The following is an 18,183-nucleotide window of genomic DNA, read 5'->3' as shown; positions in this document are numbered from 1 at the left end:
GCCGCATGAGGCACACGCGCCGGCTGTCGCGATAAAAACCCTGCCGCGATTGATTGCCCATAGTTTGTTTATTTATTTACTGATCGCTTTAGCGACAGCACGAGGCCCTTCCCACAGGCGGCCTCCAGCGCGCGCGCCGTCTGCGCGGTGAACCTGTGACCGGGGTGAGACGCGGGCTCCGGGGGCGAAGGGGCGTGGTTGGGGCGTGGTTGGGGGGCGTGGCCAACCCAGCCGAGGTTATAAAGGGGACTCGGGCGGCGCCCATCCCTCAGTCAAGATGGCGGCGCTGAGGGCGGCAGGGGCGGCGCTGCTGCGGCCCCGGCCCGGGCCGGCCCCAGCCGCGCTGGGCTACCACAAGAAGGTGAGGGGCGAGCGGAACACGGGGAGGGGCGGGGGGGGCGTGGGGTGGCCCTCGCTGACGCTTTATCTTGGCAGGTGGTGGATCACTACGAGAACCCGCGCAACGTCGGCTCCCTGGACCGCAATGCCAAGAACGTGGGCACCGGCCTGGTGGGCGCCCCGGCCTGCGGCGATGTCATGAAGCTGCAGGTGACCTTGGGAACTTGCTGGCACCTGGGTGGGGTCACATGGGGCTTTTGCGAGGGTGAAACTTGCCCGTGTCCCCTCAGGGGAAAGCACGGGCTTCCCTCACGCCCGCCCTGCCCGTGCCCTGTGCCCGGGGCAGGGCCAGTCCCGCTACCCGGGGCCCCTGGTGGAGGGACCTGGCTGAGCTGAACCGGGCGCTAAAGTGTCCCAAAATGCTCCCGCAGGTGGAAGTGGACGAGAACGGCAGGATTGTGGATGCCCGCTTCAAAACCTTCGGCTGCGGCTCGGCCATCGCCTCCAGCTCGCTGGCCACGGAGTGGGTCAAAGGGAAAACGGTGAGGGAGCTCCGGGAAAGCTTCACAGCTTCCCACGCACCTGTGTTCTCTGTTGGGATCGTGTAGGAAGTGCTCTCCAGGGAATCCCTGCACTGCTTCATGCTGTAGAAGTGACTGCCAGCAGTGTCAGGGCTTCAGTTGTAGGGCAATAATTGTTTTTTTACAACAACCATCAGAGAATCATTAAGGTTGGAAAAGCCCTCTAAGAACATCAAGTCCAACCGTTCCCCCCGCACTGCCGGGTCTGCCACTAACCATGTCCCCAGGTGCCACACCCACATTGTTTTTGGACGATTCCAGGGACAGTGATTCCACCACGGAGCTATTTGGTGTCTTATGCAATGAGCATAACCAGGCTGAGGGCAGAAATTTTAATTATAGAGAGCCTTTAGATCATTTAGATTGGTTTTTCTGCCAGCAGTAAATGCCCCTCAGTGTTGTGATAGAGGATCAGCAGGCTTGGAGCAGCCCAGGATGGGGACAGTCTGTGACACTGATACGTCAGTCAGACATTCCTTAATTCCCACATCTCTCAGTGCCCTGGGCAGCTGGGATCATCTCCCCTGTGGATTCTTCTGGCTCTGGAGCATTAAACCTTCTTAGCAAACGCAAACAACAGGGCCTATGACCACCTCTGCCTGTGTTTCAGGTTGACGAAGCGCTGAAAATCAAGAACACAGATATTGCCAAGGAACTCTGCCTTCCCCCTGTCAAACTGCACTGCTCCAGTAAGTAAAAACCCTGCATCTCAGGTACTCTAGGAACAGCACAGATGCTTCTGTATGCTGTTTTCCAAACAGTTTCTTGTTCAGATTTCAGGGGTAATTCCAGAGTTTTCAGATCTCTTCAATATTTTGGAGCCCGTGGCTCAGCAGGCTGAAAACAAATGCTCAGATTCTGAATGTATTATTATCTGAAGTTGTATTACATGAATTCAGCATTATAGGAATTCAGTATTTTAGGAATTCCGTTCAGATTCTACTCCTAAGATCAATCTGTGCTTGCTTGTCTTGTTTGCTCACTGCTGCCTGCTTTTCTTTCTACCTCATCTTACATCCTAAAAGCCCTTGAATTGTCCTTAAAATCCTCTTTATTTTTCCCTTTGCAGTGCTGGCTGAAGACGCCATCAAGGCTGCCTTGGCTGATTACAAACTGAAGCAGGATTCGAGCAAAGAATCCGACAAAAAAGCCGACAATGCCTGAACTGCTTGCACAGCTTCCCCTCCTCCCTCCTCCTCCTCACTCTGCAGTGCAATTCCCGAGCTGTAGTAGGACCCTGTGCACTACTCAAGCTGTAAGATACGCACAAGTTACGCACAACATGTCCCTGTGGTGTCCAGCCACTCCGTAGTGCTCACAACGGCCAGGATGGGCTCCTGTCCCCTTGGGAATGCCGTGGGAAGACTCTGCTCCAGAGACACAACCCCGCTGTCTGGTACTGGAAGGGCTGCACTTTTTTTGGGGGTTTTTTTTTTGGGAAGATGTCTAGTTTTGCCTAATATTTTATGGAATTTAGTGGGAAGTGTTGCCTTGGTGTGGATGTGTGTGTGGGAGCTGTGGGGCCGCCCTTGGCTCCGGCGGGGTTGATTTCGCAATCCGGGGGCAAATTCCCGCTCTCGGAATTCTTTGCAGGTGCCAAAGGGAAAAGTGGCCAGGAAACACTGGTGGTTTCTGCTCCCATCCTGTCACCACTTAGTTTTTGAAGCTCCTGTTTGAGGCACAGCCTGAATTTTGGGGTGTTTTCCCTAAGAATTCCACTTCACACTCACCAGGTGCTCTGTTACAGCTGTAAATCCTGGGCCAGAGGAGGGTATCCCTGCCCAAGGAAGGGGTTTGCAACTGGATGAGCTTTAAGGTCCCTTCCAACCCAAACCACTCCAGGATTCTCTAAAATGCACCCTCAGACTGGAACCCCGGTGGGGGATAGCAGAGCTGGAATGCTCTGAAGGGGAGCTCCCACAGTTCCTCTTGAGGGGAAATATTTCCAAACCAAGCAGACAACACATGGGAAAACTTCACCTTTTTACCTTCCAACCCCCCCCACAAGACACCTCACTTCCCATTTTTCATACTGAGGGCATTGTTAAACACTTAAAACCACATTTAAAAAAATAATTGTCTCATTCTGCTGCATCTGGGCACAGTATTTGTAATTTTTAACGCAGAGGTCACACGTTGCTGCTGAGTTTATCACTCACAAGGTCCCTCTTGTGGTTCCTCAGCTCCTGGCACCCTCCAGCAGTGAGGAACGTGCGCCTCTCTCTCATGGAACAATCCTGCTATTTCCCAGTTTAAAAAAAAAAAAAAGTCAGGGAAACTTCACACACCCACATCTGCTTCGGGGCAGAATCAGCTCTTTGTGGTGGCACGTTCTTCCAAAGGGAAGCTTGTCCTGAGGCAGGGATGTGATGGGATAAAACACAGGGATACAGGAGGTTGCAAGGATACAGGGATGTGCTGCTTTTGAGGCAGAACAGCCTCTCCCACCTTCCAGGTTTCCCTGCTGTTCCCACTGGAGCAGCTGCACCCCAGTGCCGTGGCTGAGTCGCCCACAGCCCCCCCCTTTGCCCCCCCCGCCCACAGCTGTGGGTACAAGATAAAGGTTTCCTGGAAGTGGCATGTGATGTGCTGATCTGAGGATTGATAACACCCTCCCCAGGGCTCCCCTGCCCCTGGAGCCCAATCCAGCAGTGCCCCTGGAGGAGCACAGGGACACGGGGACTGTCCCCTGGCCACCCCACGGCTGCAGAGACACACAGGAGAGGAGCTGTGCAGAGGAAGTGTTTATTTCTAGCTGAAGGGGTTTAGGAAATGAGGCAAAAATCCAGCTGGGCTCTGGGGTGAAAGAAGGAAAGGAGAGTCCTTGTCCCTAAATCCTCATCCCTCCTCCCCTCGGCTGGCCATGGGCAAAGCTGCCCCATGTCCTACACACCTCCAGCCCTGGTCCCATCCCTCTTCCCAGAGGGACACAGCTCCCAGCCAGGCACCGGGCAGGGACCAGGCTGCTGCTGATTATTAAAATCATGTTTGGGAGGAAGCTGGTGGCACACTGGGGGCAGGGCTGGAGCTGGGGGGATGCACTACCCCAGTGCTTGGGGTGGGAGAAGCCCCTTGGGCAGCAGGAGTGGCGCTGACAGCATTCCAGCACTGGGGAAAACCACCAGCTGGCAAATCCCCCCCATGAGCATCCCATCAGCACGAGGTCAGGGGAGGGAATGGGATCTTCATCGGGGCTCCCTTGAGCCACCACGTACGTACAGAGCCTCATCCACCATGTCCATCGTGTGTCCCGAGCCAGCAGCTCCTCAGGCTTGCCCAGGACCGTGTCCCTGCCTCAGATTCCAGAGGGGGCCTGGGAGCCATCCTGGGATGCATCAGGGGTCTCCTTGCCTCCTGCGCTCGCCTCTTCCTCCGCACCGGGATTTTGGGCAGGGGGCTTGGGTTGCTCATCCCCCACCTTCTTCCTTCCTTCCTTCTCTTCCTCCTCCTCCTCCTCCTCCTGAGGGGAATTGTGCTCACCCCGGGCCCCATTGGCCAGCGGTGCCTTGGGGGGGGATTTGAGGTTCTGGGCAGCAGCCAGGATGTCCGCCTGGAGCTGCCGGCTGCCATCCAGCGGCTCCTCCGCACCGGCCTCGGGCGCTTTCTCGGGCACCTCGCTGAACGCCCGTGCTCCCCCCGACTTGTCCCGCTCATCCACGTATTTTTTCTTGGGAAAGGAGGAGGGATAGTAGGCGGAGGCCTTGTGCTTCTGCCGGACGATGACGGCGGCACAGATGATGAAGAGGAGGACGAAGGACAGTGAGCCCACCACCACCACCAGCAGCAGGTACTCCTTGAAGAAGTCCACCAGCCCGTCCAGCACACCCGGCGCCGAGCTGTTGGTCACCGTGGTCCCCGGCGCGTCCCCCACCGTGGGGCTGATCCGGGGGGTCACGGGCTGGGCGGGCAGCGTGGCCGACGCCTCATCCCCGTCCCCGCTGCCCACGGGCTCCGGCAGCACCGGGCGGTGCCGCGGGGCTGCCGCCTGTGCCGGGGCCACCGCCAGCAGCACCAAGAGCAGCAACCACGCACCCATGGCCGAGCCCGTTCCCGGGATTCGTGCAGGAGACCTGTGGGATGCAGAGGGGAGGGGGACACGTTAATACCTCGACAGAGCGAGCCCCCCAAGCCCTTCCCCAGGCCAGCCCCCACCCGCCTGAGTTTCCTTATGGAAGTAGAAAGGCAGCTCTGGTTTTCTTGCCCCGACAGAGCGAGGGGCTCCGTTTGTTTTCCAAGGGCGCAGCTGGAAGCCAGCTGGGTGGGATTGCTCAAGTCCAGGGGACCGGGGCTGCTGCCAGCACCCGGCTCCAGACAACGGTCATTTGGCTGATTAGAGAATTCCTGAAAAATGGAGGTTTGCAGTGGAAACTTTGACACAGGGAATGCTACAAAGGGGCCGGGCCTGGTGCAAGAGGCATTTCCCAACCGCCCATCCCAGACCGTTAATTCCCAGCTGGAGCACGGCTAAAAATAGGTTGGGGCAGGATTTCACCCCAGTGCCACCATGGTGGTTGAGTGAAGCTGGGAAGGGGTGCAGAATAAAGGGGCAGCCCCAGAGCTGGGGTGCAGGGAATGGGGGTCCCAGGGGTCCTTGGCTGCCTGAGTGTCCCTGGTGAAGGGGGAAAGATCGGCTCCGTCCCCATGCCGTGCTCCTTGCCTGGATGGGCCGGATCTGCCCCGTTCCACAGCCCACAGTGTGCTGTAGGATATGGGACACGCGCTTCCCACCCCGGAGCGATGACCGGGGTGAACCCCTGGGCAGGCTCTGCACCCCACAGGATTTGGGAGCGGGACGTGACCGTCCCCACCACGTCGCGAGACATTCCCGAGGGACATCAACGCGTGCCACGCCACGTAACGCCATCGAGCCGTTCCCAGGGCTCTTCCCCTCCACACAGCTCCGTGGGGAGGTCTCAGGAAACAGCTCCCCAGGTCCATCAGCAGGGACCCCCCCATGACAATTCCCCAACCTCAGGCTCCCCAAATCCCAACCCACATCCCATTTTCCCCCCGAACAAACCCAAGCCAGCAGCTCTGCAGACCGGGAGGGACTCCAGCAGCAGGATTTGGCTTCCAGGCTCTTTCCCGGCTGCACAATCTGGTTTCCATTAATCCAGAGCAAACAAACGGCAGCAGAGGTGGGAGGTGGCCCTGGACCCCCGACCCTTCCGGGCACTGCTGCGGCTGTGGGGTCACAGCACTGACCAGCACTGGGAGAATGAAGGGCTTGGGGGGCTGGGATGAGCCCCTTCATCCTCCCCTTCACCACAGACCGGGGCCCCTCGGTGCGAAAGGGGTCCCGGGATGGGGACGGCATCAATTCCTCGGCAGCCATCGGAGCTGAGGAGCAGCTGCGGCCATGGAGGGGCTGAGCAAAGCCCAAAGCAGTGCCAAGAGCAGGGCCCAGCACCGTGGGCATTACCAGCCCTCCACCCCCATCCCAACCCCATTCCAGCCCCATCCTCGCCCATCCCCGAACCCACAGCTCGTCTCCAGCTCCGCTTCCCTCTGCTTCCCAACCGCTCCAGAAATTCACGATTTCGGTGTTGTCCAGACGCGGCACGCTCCGATTCCTGCCTGGGAATGCAGCCATGTGGCCGACTCCATCCCGTGTCCCTCCGTGGGGACATTGCCCAGCCCTCAGCGCAGCACCCCCGGCTGTGGGATAGCCTGTGCCCTGCTCCAGAGCCACCCCAAGATCGGGGAGCAGCCTGGCACACCCAGTGGGATCCTCACCTTGCCCGCAGCCGGCGGGAGGGAGCCGGGAAGACGGGATCTGTCCCACACACCTCGAGCCCCTTTCTGCTGCCTGCTGGGATGGAGCCTCCTCCTTCTCCCTCTTCTCCTCCTCCTTCTCCTCCTCCTCCTCCTGCGTTGCAGCCCGGGACCAGCTTGTTCTCATTAGGGCCGGGATGGGGAGGGGGTGTGGGAGGCCAGGGAAGGGCAGGCAGCCCTCAGCCCCCTCCCAGATGAACTCCAGCTGGGGCTGAGGATGTTTCCTGGTTTATCCCGTCAGCAAAGGAGCCCTGATGCCCCCCATCATCAACCCCGGAAGGGGCCACATTTTGGGGTGCAAGTGGGGATGGGGTCACACAGGGTGTTGTTGCAAAGATGTTTTTATCCACGAACGTGGGGGTAAAGCCCCATCCGAGGGTCCAAGGGGGGCAGTGAGGGATGTGAGCTCAGTGCCCTGGCATTATTGAGGCAGTGGGGCAAACGTAGCTTGGGACCACCCCCCCCTAATTTCAGGAGAACATTTCCTAAACATCCCAGCCTGAAAATGCTCTGGCCTGGGCACCTCTGCCTTGGGCTCCAGGCTCCAGGCAGGGATCCCCCTGGTTCCCCAGACAAACACAGCAGCTGCTCAGATCCTCGGGTCCTGGTCTCCAGTTTGGGGATCTGGGGGCATTGCTTGGCCCCCCCCAAGCTCTGTCTCCCCCCGCCCTGGTCCCCTCGGCCTGGCCTGAGGTTGCTCAAGAGGCTGCAGCCGCTGTGTGACCTCATCCTGTTGCTATTTTCCTCTGCTCCTCCCTGGGGACCTGCCAGACCCCCCAAAAAGCCACGGCCAGCGCCGGGGGACCGTGACCCCTGCGGGGTGGGGGGCGAGGGATTCTGTCCCCCCGACGGAGGGGAGCTGGCGCCGCTGGGGTTTCTCCGGCGTCGCCGCCGGCGTCGCGGCTCCCCGAAATAAAGGCCCCGTCCGTCTGGCTGCCCCGGCGGCTCGCAGCAGCTGCTGGGGCGGCTTTTCCCGGCCTTAAGTGCTCAGTGATGAAATCCTAGAGGGGAAGGGGGAAAGGCGAGGGAAGGCCGGGGGTGAGGGCTGCCTGGAGGAGTTCCAGCAGCATCCGGCCCTGCTCCTGCAGCCCAGGTGGGGATGGGACTGAGATTCCCCCCCTACACCCAGCGATGCCGGAGTTGAGCTCAATCTCCTTGTCCAGGGTCCCCTTTCCACCCTGCCCAGGGTCTGCATCCCACATCATCCAGAGTCCCCATCGCTGCTCATCCCACCCTAGCCAGGATCCTCATCCTGCTTTGCCCGGAGTCTCCATCCCTCCTGGTCCAGGATCTGCATCCCACCCTACCCACGGTTCCCACCCTTCATTGCTCAGAGTCCCCATCCCTCCCTGCCCAGGATTCCTGTGTCCCTCGCCCAAGATCCCCATCCCTCCCTGCCCAGTGTCCCCACCCTCGCAGCCGGGATCCCCGTCCCAGTTCCCGGTGCCAGCTCCCACCGGCCATTACGATGCCGTTTTTGCCTGCGGCCGGGCTGTCCCGGCCCCTCGGAGCTGGGCAGGGCGGGGACCGCCCGGCCCCGCCGTGTAATTTGGGGCAGCAGGAACGCAGGGCTGCTCAGGGCTGGGCTGGGCAGCACAGCCCGCCCGGGGAACCGCCAATTTGAGGCATTTCAGCCCTGCTCTGCTTCTAATTTGCTTCCCTGGGCTGCGCTTTGCTGTGCCAGCAAAATACCCGGAGGGGACCCGTCCTGCAGAGCTGCACGAGGCGTGTGGAGCTCCATGTGCAGCGTCGTGCATGGGATTGTGCCACCCATGGCTCCGTGTCACCCACCCACAGCCCGGTGCCACCCCACCGCACGCTGCCCTCCCGCTGCCGGGCGGGATCCCTGCGGACCCTGCTGTGACACCGCGCCGGCTTCCCGTGAATTCCCGCGCCGTGAGCTGGGCGATGGCAGCCCTACAGGACCTGCCGACTGCGCCAAATAGGGCAATTCCCGACTCCTGGCTGCCGGCTGCCGCTCCGGCGGTGGAGGAAAGTTTATCCTCGCTGGGCTCCTGCTGGAGAGCGGCCGGCACAGAGCTGGGAGAGCAGGAGCAATCCCTGGGATCTGCACCCATCCAGTTCCTCGGGACACACCGGCCTCATCCTCACCGAGGGCAGAGGCCGGCTCAGCCGCTGCGGGGTGAAGCCAGAAGATGGGAGCATCCCTCTTCCCCCGTGACTGCTTTGGCTGGCAGGGCGCTGGCGTGGGGACACAGTGGGACAGAGCAGGGTGGCACGAGCAGGGAGCCCGTGGCCAGGGTGTGGGGACCAGCCATGGCCACTGGCTGTGGGTCCCCTGGCCCGGCTGACTCACCCATAAACATTTACATTCACAGCCGTAGCGGGGCCGAGCAGCTGCCAGGATCCAGATGGAAAATATCCCAAGCACAGCGTGAATGTAAACAGGCAGCAGGGCCGGGATGCAGGTGAATGACCACGCTGGCTATTCCCCCCAGACAGACACTCCAGAGTGGCCCTCGAGGAGGCTGCAAGCTTGGGGATGAGGGGAAGGGGATATGGGCATGTGGGAATTGGGATGTGGGAATGCTGAATCTGGCAGGGCAAGGGGTGGGGACAGAGAGATGGGGACTTTGAGCCTGGTCACAGCAGGGATGGAGATGTGGGGATGGGGAGCCTGGGTGGAGCAAGAATGGAAAAATGGGGACACCGAGCCTGACAGGACAGGGCCAGTCCTGGGCCATTTCTGCTCCTCCAGGGAAGGGATCACTCGGTGGCCTGAGGGGTGACTGACACCTGCCTGAGCGGGTGAAATGGTGGGACCTTCGTTGGCCTCTCACGGATTTGTTCTCCCTTCCCTCCCAGCCCCAGCCAGGCAAGGACAGCCGGGGCCAGCGCTGCCGGACGATGCCGATACCCTGCGGCCACCGTTCGCCCCCGGGGCTGAGCATCTGACAGGCGGCAGCAGCAGCTCCGGAGGCGTCCCCGCCTCGCAGCGGCGACCGCAGGCAGGAACACGTTGTGCCACTCGTCCTGTCCCCGTCCCCCGGCGTTTCCGCCCCGTCCCCGCCGACCTTCCAGCTCCCACGAGGCCGAGCCCACGCGGGAAGGAGGTCTCGGGGGCTGCGGTCCCGTCCCCAAGGTCCTGGGGTCTGGTCCCTGCAGCGGGTTTCGTTTCTGCGCCCCCAGGGGGCTGAGGGGGGAGGATGGAGAAGCGAAATTTTGGCAGCAGGATGTGGGCAGGCGGCGGGGCAGGGAGGGGGCTGCCAGGAAGAGACCACCATGTCCGGGTAACGCTTTAATGGGATGGGCCTGACCTGGCCGCGGGAGACAAGCTCCGTCACACTGGTCCAAGCTAAAACACCGGGGAACGCCCGCGGCTCCACCGGGAGCAGCGCTGCGGGATGCAGGAGCCATCCCTGGGGCTCAGGAGTGCTCCGGCAGGAAGCTGCTGAGAGTCAGGTTGTCTCCATCGGGCTCGGGGCTGCCGTCGGGCACCAGCAGCTTGTGCCGCCGGGCCGGGACAGGCCGGGGGCCGGCGGCCGCCTCGGCGTCGGGCAGGAGCGAGGAGATGCAAACCATCTCGGTGCGGCTCAGCTGGCGCTGCCCCGTCCGCGCCCGCCGCCACAGCAGTGCCCCCAGCACCCCCGTGCACACCAGGAAGGTGGCGGCCACCAGCCCCAGCAGCAGGATGGCCAGCAGGCACTTGCTCATCACCCCGCTGGGCTCCCAGGGCACCGTGGTGCCCGCCGGCGTCGTGTCCCAAGGGGCCGGGAGGGTCGGTGCAGGCGGAGCTCCGGATTTCTCGGGTTTCCTGTGGCCCATGGTGGTGAGGACAAAGGCTGGGGGGGCTGTTGAGCGCAGCCCCGAGGAGGAGCTGCTGTTCAGGCCATCCGTGGCTGTCCTCTCCTCGATGGGTGACGTGAGCCAGCTGGGGGTGGTGGTGGCGATGCTCTTTTGGGGTGCTGACGGTGGGCCAGGCTCCGAGGCCGGCAGCAGATCGGGATCAGGGGAATCAGTCTCATCCATGGACTCAGCCGTGGTTGGCATGAGTGCCTTGGTGCTGGGTGCTGGTGGTGGGGCAGAGCTCAGGAGCAGGTCGGGATCAGGGGGATCTGTCTCATCCATGGGATCAGCTGTGGTGGGCACTAGAGGCACCCGGAGCAGGGCGGTGCTGGCGCTGGGCGCTGCTGGTGACACAGAGTCCTCCAGTAAGTTGGGAGAAGGGGAATCTGTCTCATCAGGCTCGGCCATGGTGGACACTGCAAGCACCTGGGGCAGGCTGGTGTTGGTGCTGGGCACTGGTGCTGCAGGGCTCAGGAGCAGCTCAGGCTCGGGGGAATCATCCATGGGATCGGCTGTGGTTGGCACCCGGAGCAGGCTGGCCTTGCTGCCGGGTGCTGGTGGTGGCACAGAGCCACCGTCGCTCTTGTCACTGCTGATCACCGTGGTGGCACTGGGCTCCTGCCCACTGTCATCTCTCTTCCCACGGGAGAGGGGCAGGGGCTTGGCTGTCCCCCAGACCCACTGCCCTCCCTGGGGCAGCCCCGGCAGCTCAGCCCCACACGCCTGCAGGGGGATCAGCAGCAGCAGCAGCACGGCCCGGCACAGCGCCATGGGACCTGCAGGGGACAGAAAGGGCGGGTGGCATCGGAGTCCTGCTCCCCATGGGAGGATGCTGAGTGTGGAACTGCCCCAATGTGGGATCGCACTCCAGCCAAGGATCCTTCTCCCCTCCTGGAGAGGGGCCCTCGGGTTTGGGGGGATGGAAGATGCGCCCAGCGACCTCCTCCTGCTACAGCCCCCACCTGCGGGAGATCGGTTCCGCTCCAGGGACAAGTTTTGATAAGGAAGTGGAACGTCTGGAAATGGGAAATCAGCCGCGATGGAGGTGGCTGCTGCGGGTCGGGGCAGTTGCGGGATGAGTCTCCATGTGGAAATGAAACCACAGGGATGTCACCCACGTTTGGACAGACCCCGCCCGGGTGCCCGTCCTCCCCCTCCACCCACTGGGCTGGCACAGGGTTCCAGGGCTGAGGCCACCATGAGCCTGCGCCTCCGTTCTGGAGCAGGAGAGGCAAATCCACCCCAAACTCACGCCAAACCACCCCATTCCATCTGTCCATCACCAATTTCCCCCGCCTCGGCAGCCGCGGTGGGCGGAAGCCACCGAGGTCCCTGCAGATCGGCACCCAACAGCATCCAGACACGGCTCAATGCTCCGAGCATCCCCAGGAGGCTCCCACATCCCCAAAGCACCCACCAGCCTCCCAAAAAACCCAGGGACCAGCACGGAGCGCGGCACCCTCAGGGACCCCGAGCACTCCCTTTGCACCCAGAGCATCCCCGGGGCCGAGCCCCGCTCCAGCCGCTCCCCACCAGGGCTCACCTGTGCTGATGGACGCGGCGGGATCCCGACTGCAGGATCCACCGGCGAGGGCCTGGCACGGGGGGCGAGGGCGGCCCTGGCACCAGCACCCGCGGGGCGTCGTGGGCCACCCTCCGCCTGCACCTCCCGCCGGGCGGGGAAGGGAGGGAGCGCGGAAGGGCGGCTGCGGTTTCGAGAGCCCGTGGGGGAAGGACGTCACGCCGACAGTGGGGCCACCGAGGGCTGGGGGCTGCGGGCACCCCCCGGGGAGGGTGGCAGGGGATGGGCTACACCTCAAAGAGGGGCCTCTTGCCCTGGTGGGAGCCCGCGGCTCGGCCCCACCGGCGGCCCCGCGGAGCTGCTGCGCGCCGGGGCTGGAGTCGCCCCGAAAGCAGAAGTGACGGCGAACCTGGTGCTGCCACCCCCGGGCATGGTGTGGGCATGGCCAGGGAGGGGGGAACGGTGCCCTGAGGTACCTCAGCACCGGGAAACGCCCCGGCATGCGGGAAGAAAGAGGAGGGTGAGGCCCTGACTTGATGTTTTGCACAGCCCTTGTGCCGGCCTCCTTCTCTCTGCACCATCCCCAGGATGCTCGCAGGGGCTCCCGGGGGGCTGCTGGGTGTTGTCCTGGGTGTTGTCCCTGGCATTGGCACGACAGGAAACCCCTCGCCCCAACCGCAGGCTCCGGGCGGGAGGCGCAGCCGCAGCCGCAGGAAGGTGCTGCAAGAGGCACATCCGCAGGAACGGGCTCGGGGTGCCAACAACCCCCCGCCCCCGGAAACCCCAGCCCGTCCCTGCTCCGAAACACCTGGCCAGGGGGCTGGAAGAGGGAAGAAATGCGGCTCAGGTCTGTGGGATGAGCATCCCTGGGATGGATCCATGGTGCCCAGGGAGCGTTGCCTCTCTGGGAGCATCCCTGCCCGGCTTTGGGGTGTGCCCAGGTTCGGGGTGTTCCGGAGGTGGTTGTGCAACAGCCCCTGAAATGCCGCAGCCCTGAGAAAGCTCAAACCTGGGTGGAGTAAGTGATGCTGTTTCCAGCCCAGGTTCTGTGTCATTCCAGACTTCCCGCTCCCTGGAAGCAAGTTTCACCTGGGAAGAGCAGGAGCCCCTCCAGCTCCAGGGCAGTTCCCAAGCAGGGCTGTTCCTTCCTGGGAACACATCACCCCCACCCACCCCGAGACCCCCCAGCCCGTCTGTGCCATCACATCCCACATCCAGCCAAACTCTTGGGTTCATCACTGGGAATCACCAGGAGGATTCCATGTGCGACCCCAGGGATGGGCCCTGGCTCTCCTGGGACAGGAGCAGAGAGTCCCCCCAAGGACCCCCTCAGCCACAACCCCTCCACTGAAGTGTCCAGCATTCAAGATCCCGGTTATCAATCACACCTGGAATGCCGAGGGCGGGCGCAGGACGCCGAGAGCCAAAGGAAAAGCCAAGCAGAGGCAGTTTATAATCAATGACTTTTATCTTTTGAAAATGGAAGCAAATATTTGGACAGATACTCTGGCCGCTCTATAAGAGCGCGTCTTTCCGGACTGGGCTGGTTCTCTCCCGGGATATCACGGCTACAAAAAGCTTCAGGCACTGACTCCGGTTGAGCCTGGCGAGGCATCAGTTCATTTAAATAAAATACAGGCTAGGAACTAAAATCTCCCACAACCCCACCCCCGGGCATCTCAATCCAGCGGCTCCCAAAAACTGATTTCCCTCCAATGTTAGGAACAAACCCGAGGTCCCCAAGCACACAACCCTGAAGTCACACGTACAAATCAACACAGAAATCACCACTGTGGGGAGAACGACCTTCGGGTTTTTGGGTTCCAAAAGAAAAAAAAAAAAAATCCATAAAAATACACATCTCAGGCATTTACTGCAATACAGAAACATCACCAAACAGCCAAAGAACCCGGAGCGGCCGGATTGTGGATCCACAGGCACAGGGCAGGGGATGCCACTTGTCCCTAAAACACAGAAATCCCACTTTTCTGAAGCTTTCCTGCTCTGCAATCCCACCACATCCTCTGTCTCCTCCATCCCGTCCTCGTGCCTCTCCAGCTACGTCCCCCGGCCGATTCCGCCTCCACGCACACATCCCTCCACAACAGGGAATCCTTAACCTGGAAGTTCTGAACATGCAAACACTGGGAAAAATGGAAAATCGTAGAATTCCTAGCTAAACTAATGGAAAATAAAAAAATCAATCACTTCAGCCTGGACAAAGGGACTCGTGTCCGCCGGGATGCTCCAGGTGGGGGACGCTCCGCACACACGGAGCTGCCACAGGGACAGAGTCCAGCTGGGATAGGGATCAGGAGCTCTCTGATGGTCTTTGCCCACCTATGGATTCAGGATGGGTTGTCAGCACTCCCTGGTGCTGCAGGGATGGGCTGTGCAGGGATGGGCAGCACCGGTCCCGCTTGGCACAGCTTTCCAGGGTGTCCTGGATCCCATTCCCAGCACAAGGACACAGCTGGGAGCAGGGAGCCAGCCTGCCCCATAGCCCTGACAGCTCCTTCGCAGGGGAGACCCCACCTGAGCAGAGCTTTGCTGAGCTGAGCTTCCATGGAATTCCAGGAGGAGCTCGCTCGCCAGCCCGGAGCACTCACAGGGGCTTTCCCTGGAGGATCCCAGAGAAACCAGTTCTCCAAACTGGGATCAAATCCACCCTCCCAGTCCCTTCTGCTCTGAAGGACTGGGAGTGCAGGAGGCAGGGTTGGAGTTGGGGGTTGCTCATCTGATCTGGGAACAAATCCTTTCCTGCAAAGCTTTCCAGCATGGCAGGGTGGGAGGCAGGAATGGGAATGATGGACAGGAGAAAACAAATGATAAAAAAAATAACAACGGAGGCGTTTTGTTTGTGGAGAATCATCATGGAAAAATCACCTTCCTGCTGCTCGTGCTGCCTTGGAAAATTCCTATCATCAGCACTGGTGTGAGGGGCTGACTCGGATTCCAAAAGCTCCTTAAAATCCATGAGCTGAGGGGGCAGGAACAAGGATTTACAGCAACTGCTGGCATCCCACAGCTCACCTGGAACTCCATGCTCCATGGATAAAAACATTCCTGCATGGAAGTCAGTTCTGCCTCGAAATGGAAATAAAAATCAGCAAGTAAAACACGTGAGTTTGGTCACGGAATCAAACCTTGGGATTGTATGAAAATGGGAACGTGGTGCTGGCTTCAAACTTCAGTAGGAAATAAATCCCCTCGTTCAGAATGATAAATTTGTATTTTTCTGGGGCTGGGGACACGTTGTGGAGCAGGAAAGGCAGCTCATCCCATCTCCAAGGGGTCTCCACAGGGAAGGGAAGGGAATGGAAGGGAACCCACCTGACTGTTCCAAATGGAGGGTTTATACAAAATAGCTTCAGCTTTGTTCTCTGCACAGTGTAAACACCCCCCACACACCCCCTGTCCCTTGGAATGGAAACACAAATACTGCAAAAGTGGCAAATAAGAAAAATAAAAGCGATTTTTTTTTCTATTTTTTGGCAACTTAAAAAAAAAAAAAAGAAAAAGTGGTTAAGAACAATGTGGTGTTGGTCCCTAAATCTAGAAAAAAGATATTTGGGCATGACATTGGAAGTCAAGAATGGATTCGTTTTTCAAGGATTCATAATAACATCTGGAAAAAAAACAAACCAAAAAAAACCCTGTAAAAGTAGCACTTCTTGTTTTTGACACAGTCACAGAAATTCATTGGAACATCAGGAAACGAAAAAAATCTTTCACTAAAAAGCTTGGCTTGAAATCATCGGCTCTCGTTGACGTGGATTTAGGAGAACAGGAAAGCTCGTACTGGAATGCTGCAGGCTGCTGCTGGCTGAACTGGGAGCTGGGATGTGCCTGGGCTGGCGGCCCCGTCAGTCCGCGATCTTGGCCATCTGCTGCTCCAGCTTGGAGATGCGCTCGTCCTGGTTGGAGATCGTGTCCTTGATGGATTTCAGCTCCTTCAAAATCTCGTCCAATTTGGCGTCGTTTTGCTGGAAGACAAAACAGGAGTGAGGAGAGCTCGGGTTTTCCAAGGAAAGGGCTCCTCCCAGTGGGATTGTTGGAGGGATGAGGGTGTGACACAGACTCTGGAGCAGTTGGGATGCTCAGGGCATGGAGCAGCATCTCCAGCAGCACCAGTGCACCCAGGCAGGAGCAGTACCTGCTCTTAAACCACACTTTCCTCTGTGTCCCAAAGGACACAGTTTGAGGACAGGGATTAGTGGTGAACAAGGTGCTGGTGCTGGGTTATGGTTTGGGCTTGGGGATCTCAAAGGTCTTTTCCCAACCTCAATGGTTCTGTGATTTAGAAAAAACAATTCCCAGTAATCTTCCATTTCTACAGAAACATCACAGAATCATGGAACATCCTGAGTTGGAAAGGACCCACAGGGATCATCCAGCCCAGTTCCTGGCCCTGCACAGACACCCCAACAAGCCCACCCTGGGCATCCCTGGCAGCGCTGTCCCAACGCTCCTGGAGCTCCCCATTCTCTGGGGAGCCTGGGCAGTGCCCAGCACCCTCTGGGGGAAGAACCTTTCCCTGATCTCCAACCTAAACCTCCCCTGGCGCAGCTCCAGCCATTCCCTCAGGTCCTGTCACTGGTCCCACCCTGGGATTCCCACCTGAGGCCACCACCCCTAAAATTCCTGGAGTTCACTCACGAGGTTTGAGGCATCCGCTGCTTTCTTTGGAGCATTTATGAGATCACTCTTCTTGTTCCCGGCGGGTTTGTTGTCCAGTATGTTCTTCTTGACCACCTTGAGATCCCGGTTTTTGCCTGGAATGTACCCGTGCTTCAAGGAGATGAGGAGAGGATCAGCATTCTTCCCCTCAAACCACTCCTCTGCTTCCAGAGCTGCTTCTGGGCCGGCTGTGTCCGGGTACAGGTCGTCCTGGAAGAGGTCGGACTGCAAGGCAGGAGACATGGATTGGTCAGGAGCTCTGGAGGCAGGAGCTGGCTCCAAAGCCCGGCCCCAGGGTGGTGCTCACCTTGCGGGGAACCGTCATGATGATGGGCTCACACTTCCTCTCGTGGAGCTTGAAGAACCTGCCGTGGAAAAGGAGAGGTGGGACAGGGAGTGACGATCAGGGAGATGCAGGAGATGGGAAAGGAGCAACCCCAAGGAATCACAGAAATCCCTCTGAGACCATCAAGTCCAGCCACTCCCCCAGCACTGCCAAGGCCACCATAACCCAATGTCCCCAAGTGCCACATCCACACAGCTGTGAAATCCCTCCAGGATGGGGACTCCACCCCTGCCCTGGGCAGCCCCTTTCAGTGCCTGACCACCCTTTCCATGAAGAAATTGTTCCTAATATCCAAGCTAAACCTCCCCTGGAGCCACTTGAGGCTATTTCCCCCTGTTCCCTGGGAGAAGAGATGGATCATATTCCCAACCAGCAGTGATGTTCCCTCCTGGAGCCACTGCAGCGACATCCCGAGATGTTTCCTGCCCTTCCCAGGTTTTCTGAACCACCACTGCCCTGTGCTCACTGCTCTGCTGCTTTAACCACTCCTGAAATTCCCAGCCCCAGCTCCCAGCCCTGGGATGAGCTCTCCTCACCTGGCAATCTCACACTTGTTGACATCGAGGCCCCTCTTTGGCATGAACCCCATCCCCCTCTGCGGCTCTTTGCTGCTGAAGGTGTTGAGGTAGTGAACGTACGGGGACTCATCCGTGATCTCGAAGTAGCGGATGCTGCTGTCACCCTGCAAGGAACCCCAGGAGACCCTCCAGAGGCTGCAGGACCTGTGTTCCCTGTGCCCACACTCCTGCTCCCGACTGCCATTCCCTCCAGGAATGCTGCCATGGACAGCTCACAGCTGTTTTTGAAGCAAGGCTGATCCCCACCACAATCCGAGTCCATCAACTGAACGGTTCCTCCAAGTCCTGTTCCAAACACTGTGGGACAGGGATTGAACTCATGCTTCCAGGCTGGGAGTGGCCCCTTCCACATCTTTTGTGGAAAAACCTCCTGCCACAGTCAGGCAGAAAGGCTGTAAACCGGTTTATCCTTAATTCCAAGCAATTCCACCGCACTGTTGTCTCTGAAACAGCAGGAGGGGTGGCAGATAGAAACCCAATATTCCTCCTTAGATAGAAACCAAATATTCCTCCTTAGCTGCTACAAAGATGGGATTCATGAACATGCTTGTATGG

General features: G+C 59.6%; 4 protein-coding genes across 6 annotated transcripts in view; 1 reads left to right on the top strand and 3 right to left on the bottom strand.

Annotated features, from left to right (window-relative positions):
- The first annotated feature begins 253 nt into the window (after positions 1–253).
- Positions 254–2,403, top strand: ISCU (iron-sulfur cluster assembly enzyme). Its single transcript, XM_048322347.1, has 5 exons — positions 254–361; positions 436–549; positions 771–881; positions 1,531–1,609; positions 1,990–2,403. The coding sequence occupies exons 1-5, from the start codon at positions 278–280 to the stop codon at positions 2,082–2,084; spliced, it is 483 nt and encodes a 160-aa protein (XP_048178304.1). The 5' UTR covers positions 254–277; the 3' UTR covers positions 2,085–2,403.
- Positions 2,404–3,649: 1,246 nt separating this feature from the next.
- On the bottom strand, positions 3,650–6,337 carry TMEM119 (transmembrane protein 119). Its single transcript, XM_048322345.1, has 3 exons — positions 5,941–6,337; positions 5,077–5,261; positions 3,650–4,990 (listed from the first exon to the last, which is right to left on the bottom strand). Exons 1-3 carry the CDS (start codon positions 6,253–6,255, stop codon positions 4,216–4,218), a joined length of 1,275 nt encoding a protein of 424 aa, XP_048178302.1. The 5' UTR covers positions 6,256–6,337; the 3' UTR covers positions 3,650–4,215.
- Positions 6,338–9,939: 3,602 nt separating this feature from the next.
- Positions 9,940–12,416, bottom strand: SELPLG (selectin P ligand). The gene is made up of 2 exons (XM_048322346.1): positions 12,046–12,416; positions 9,940–11,278 (listed from the first exon to the last, which is right to left on the bottom strand). The coding sequence occupies exon 2, from the start codon at positions 11,271–11,273 to the stop codon at positions 10,083–10,085; it is 1,191 nt and encodes a 396-aa protein (XP_048178303.1). The 5' UTR covers positions 11,274–11,278; positions 12,046–12,416; the 3' UTR covers positions 9,940–10,082.
- A 1,057-nt stretch (positions 12,417–13,473) lies between these two features.
- The window catches only part of CORO1C (coronin 1C), a 49,993-nt gene continuing 45,283 nt past the window's right edge, over positions 13,474–18,183 (bottom strand). For all 3 annotated transcript variants that reach the window (XM_048322341.1, XM_048322343.1, XM_048322344.1), the window contains exons 8-11: positions 17,587–17,732; positions 17,012–17,069; positions 16,684–16,929; positions 13,474–16,010 (exon numbers count right to left, since the gene is read on the bottom strand). In XM_048322341.1, coding sequence (XP_048178298.1) covers positions 15,891–16,010; positions 16,684–16,929; positions 17,012–17,069; positions 17,587–17,732 — 570 coding nt within the window. In that variant the 3' untranslated portion in view covers positions 13,474–15,890. The remainder of the gene's footprint in view (positions 16,011–16,683; positions 16,930–17,011; positions 17,070–17,586; positions 17,733–18,183) is intronic.

Source organism: Corvus hawaiiensis, chromosome 18 (assembly GCF_020740725.1).
Source record: "Corvus hawaiiensis isolate bCorHaw1 chromosome 18, bCorHaw1.pri.cur, whole genome shotgun sequence".
Lineage (NCBI taxonomy): Eukaryota > Metazoa > Chordata > Aves > Passeriformes > Corvidae > Corvus > Corvus hawaiiensis.
This window is presented reverse-complemented; position numbering and strand designations above follow the sequence as displayed.

What these genes read in the sequence shown, in the direction of transcription:
- ISCU (XM_048322347.1), top strand. Translation starts at nt 278, where the DNA reads ATGGCGGCGCTGAGGGCGGCAGGGGCGGCGCTGCTGCGGCCCCGGCCC. An exon ending in CGCTGGGCTACCACAAGAAG is followed by an intron (nt 362 to 435) that starts GTGAGGGGCGAG and finishes TTATCTTGGCAG; the next exon opens with GTGGTGGATCACTACGAGAA. An exon ending in TGTCAAACTGCACTGCTCCA is followed by an intron (nt 1,610 to 1,989) that starts GTAAGTAAAAAC and finishes TTCCCTTTGCAG; the next exon opens with TGCTGGCTGAAGACGCCATC.
- TMEM119 (XM_048322345.1), bottom strand. Translation starts at nt 6,255, where the DNA reads ATGGCTGCCGAGGAATTGATGCCGTCCCCATCCCGGGACCCCTTTCGC. An exon ending in CTGCAGAGCTGCTGGCTTGG is followed by an intron (nt 5,262 to 5,940) that starts GTTTGTTCGGGG and finishes TCCATTTTTCAG; the next exon opens with GAATTCTCTAATCAGCCAAA. An exon ending in ACTTCCATAAGGAAACTCAG is followed by an intron (nt 4,991 to 5,076) that starts GCGGGTGGGGGC and finishes TGCATCCCACAG; the next exon opens with GTCTCCTGCACGAATCCCGG.
- SELPLG (XM_048322346.1), bottom strand. Translation starts at nt 11,273, where the DNA reads ATGGCGCTGTGCCGGGCCGTGCTGCTGCTGCTGCTGATCCCCCTGCAG.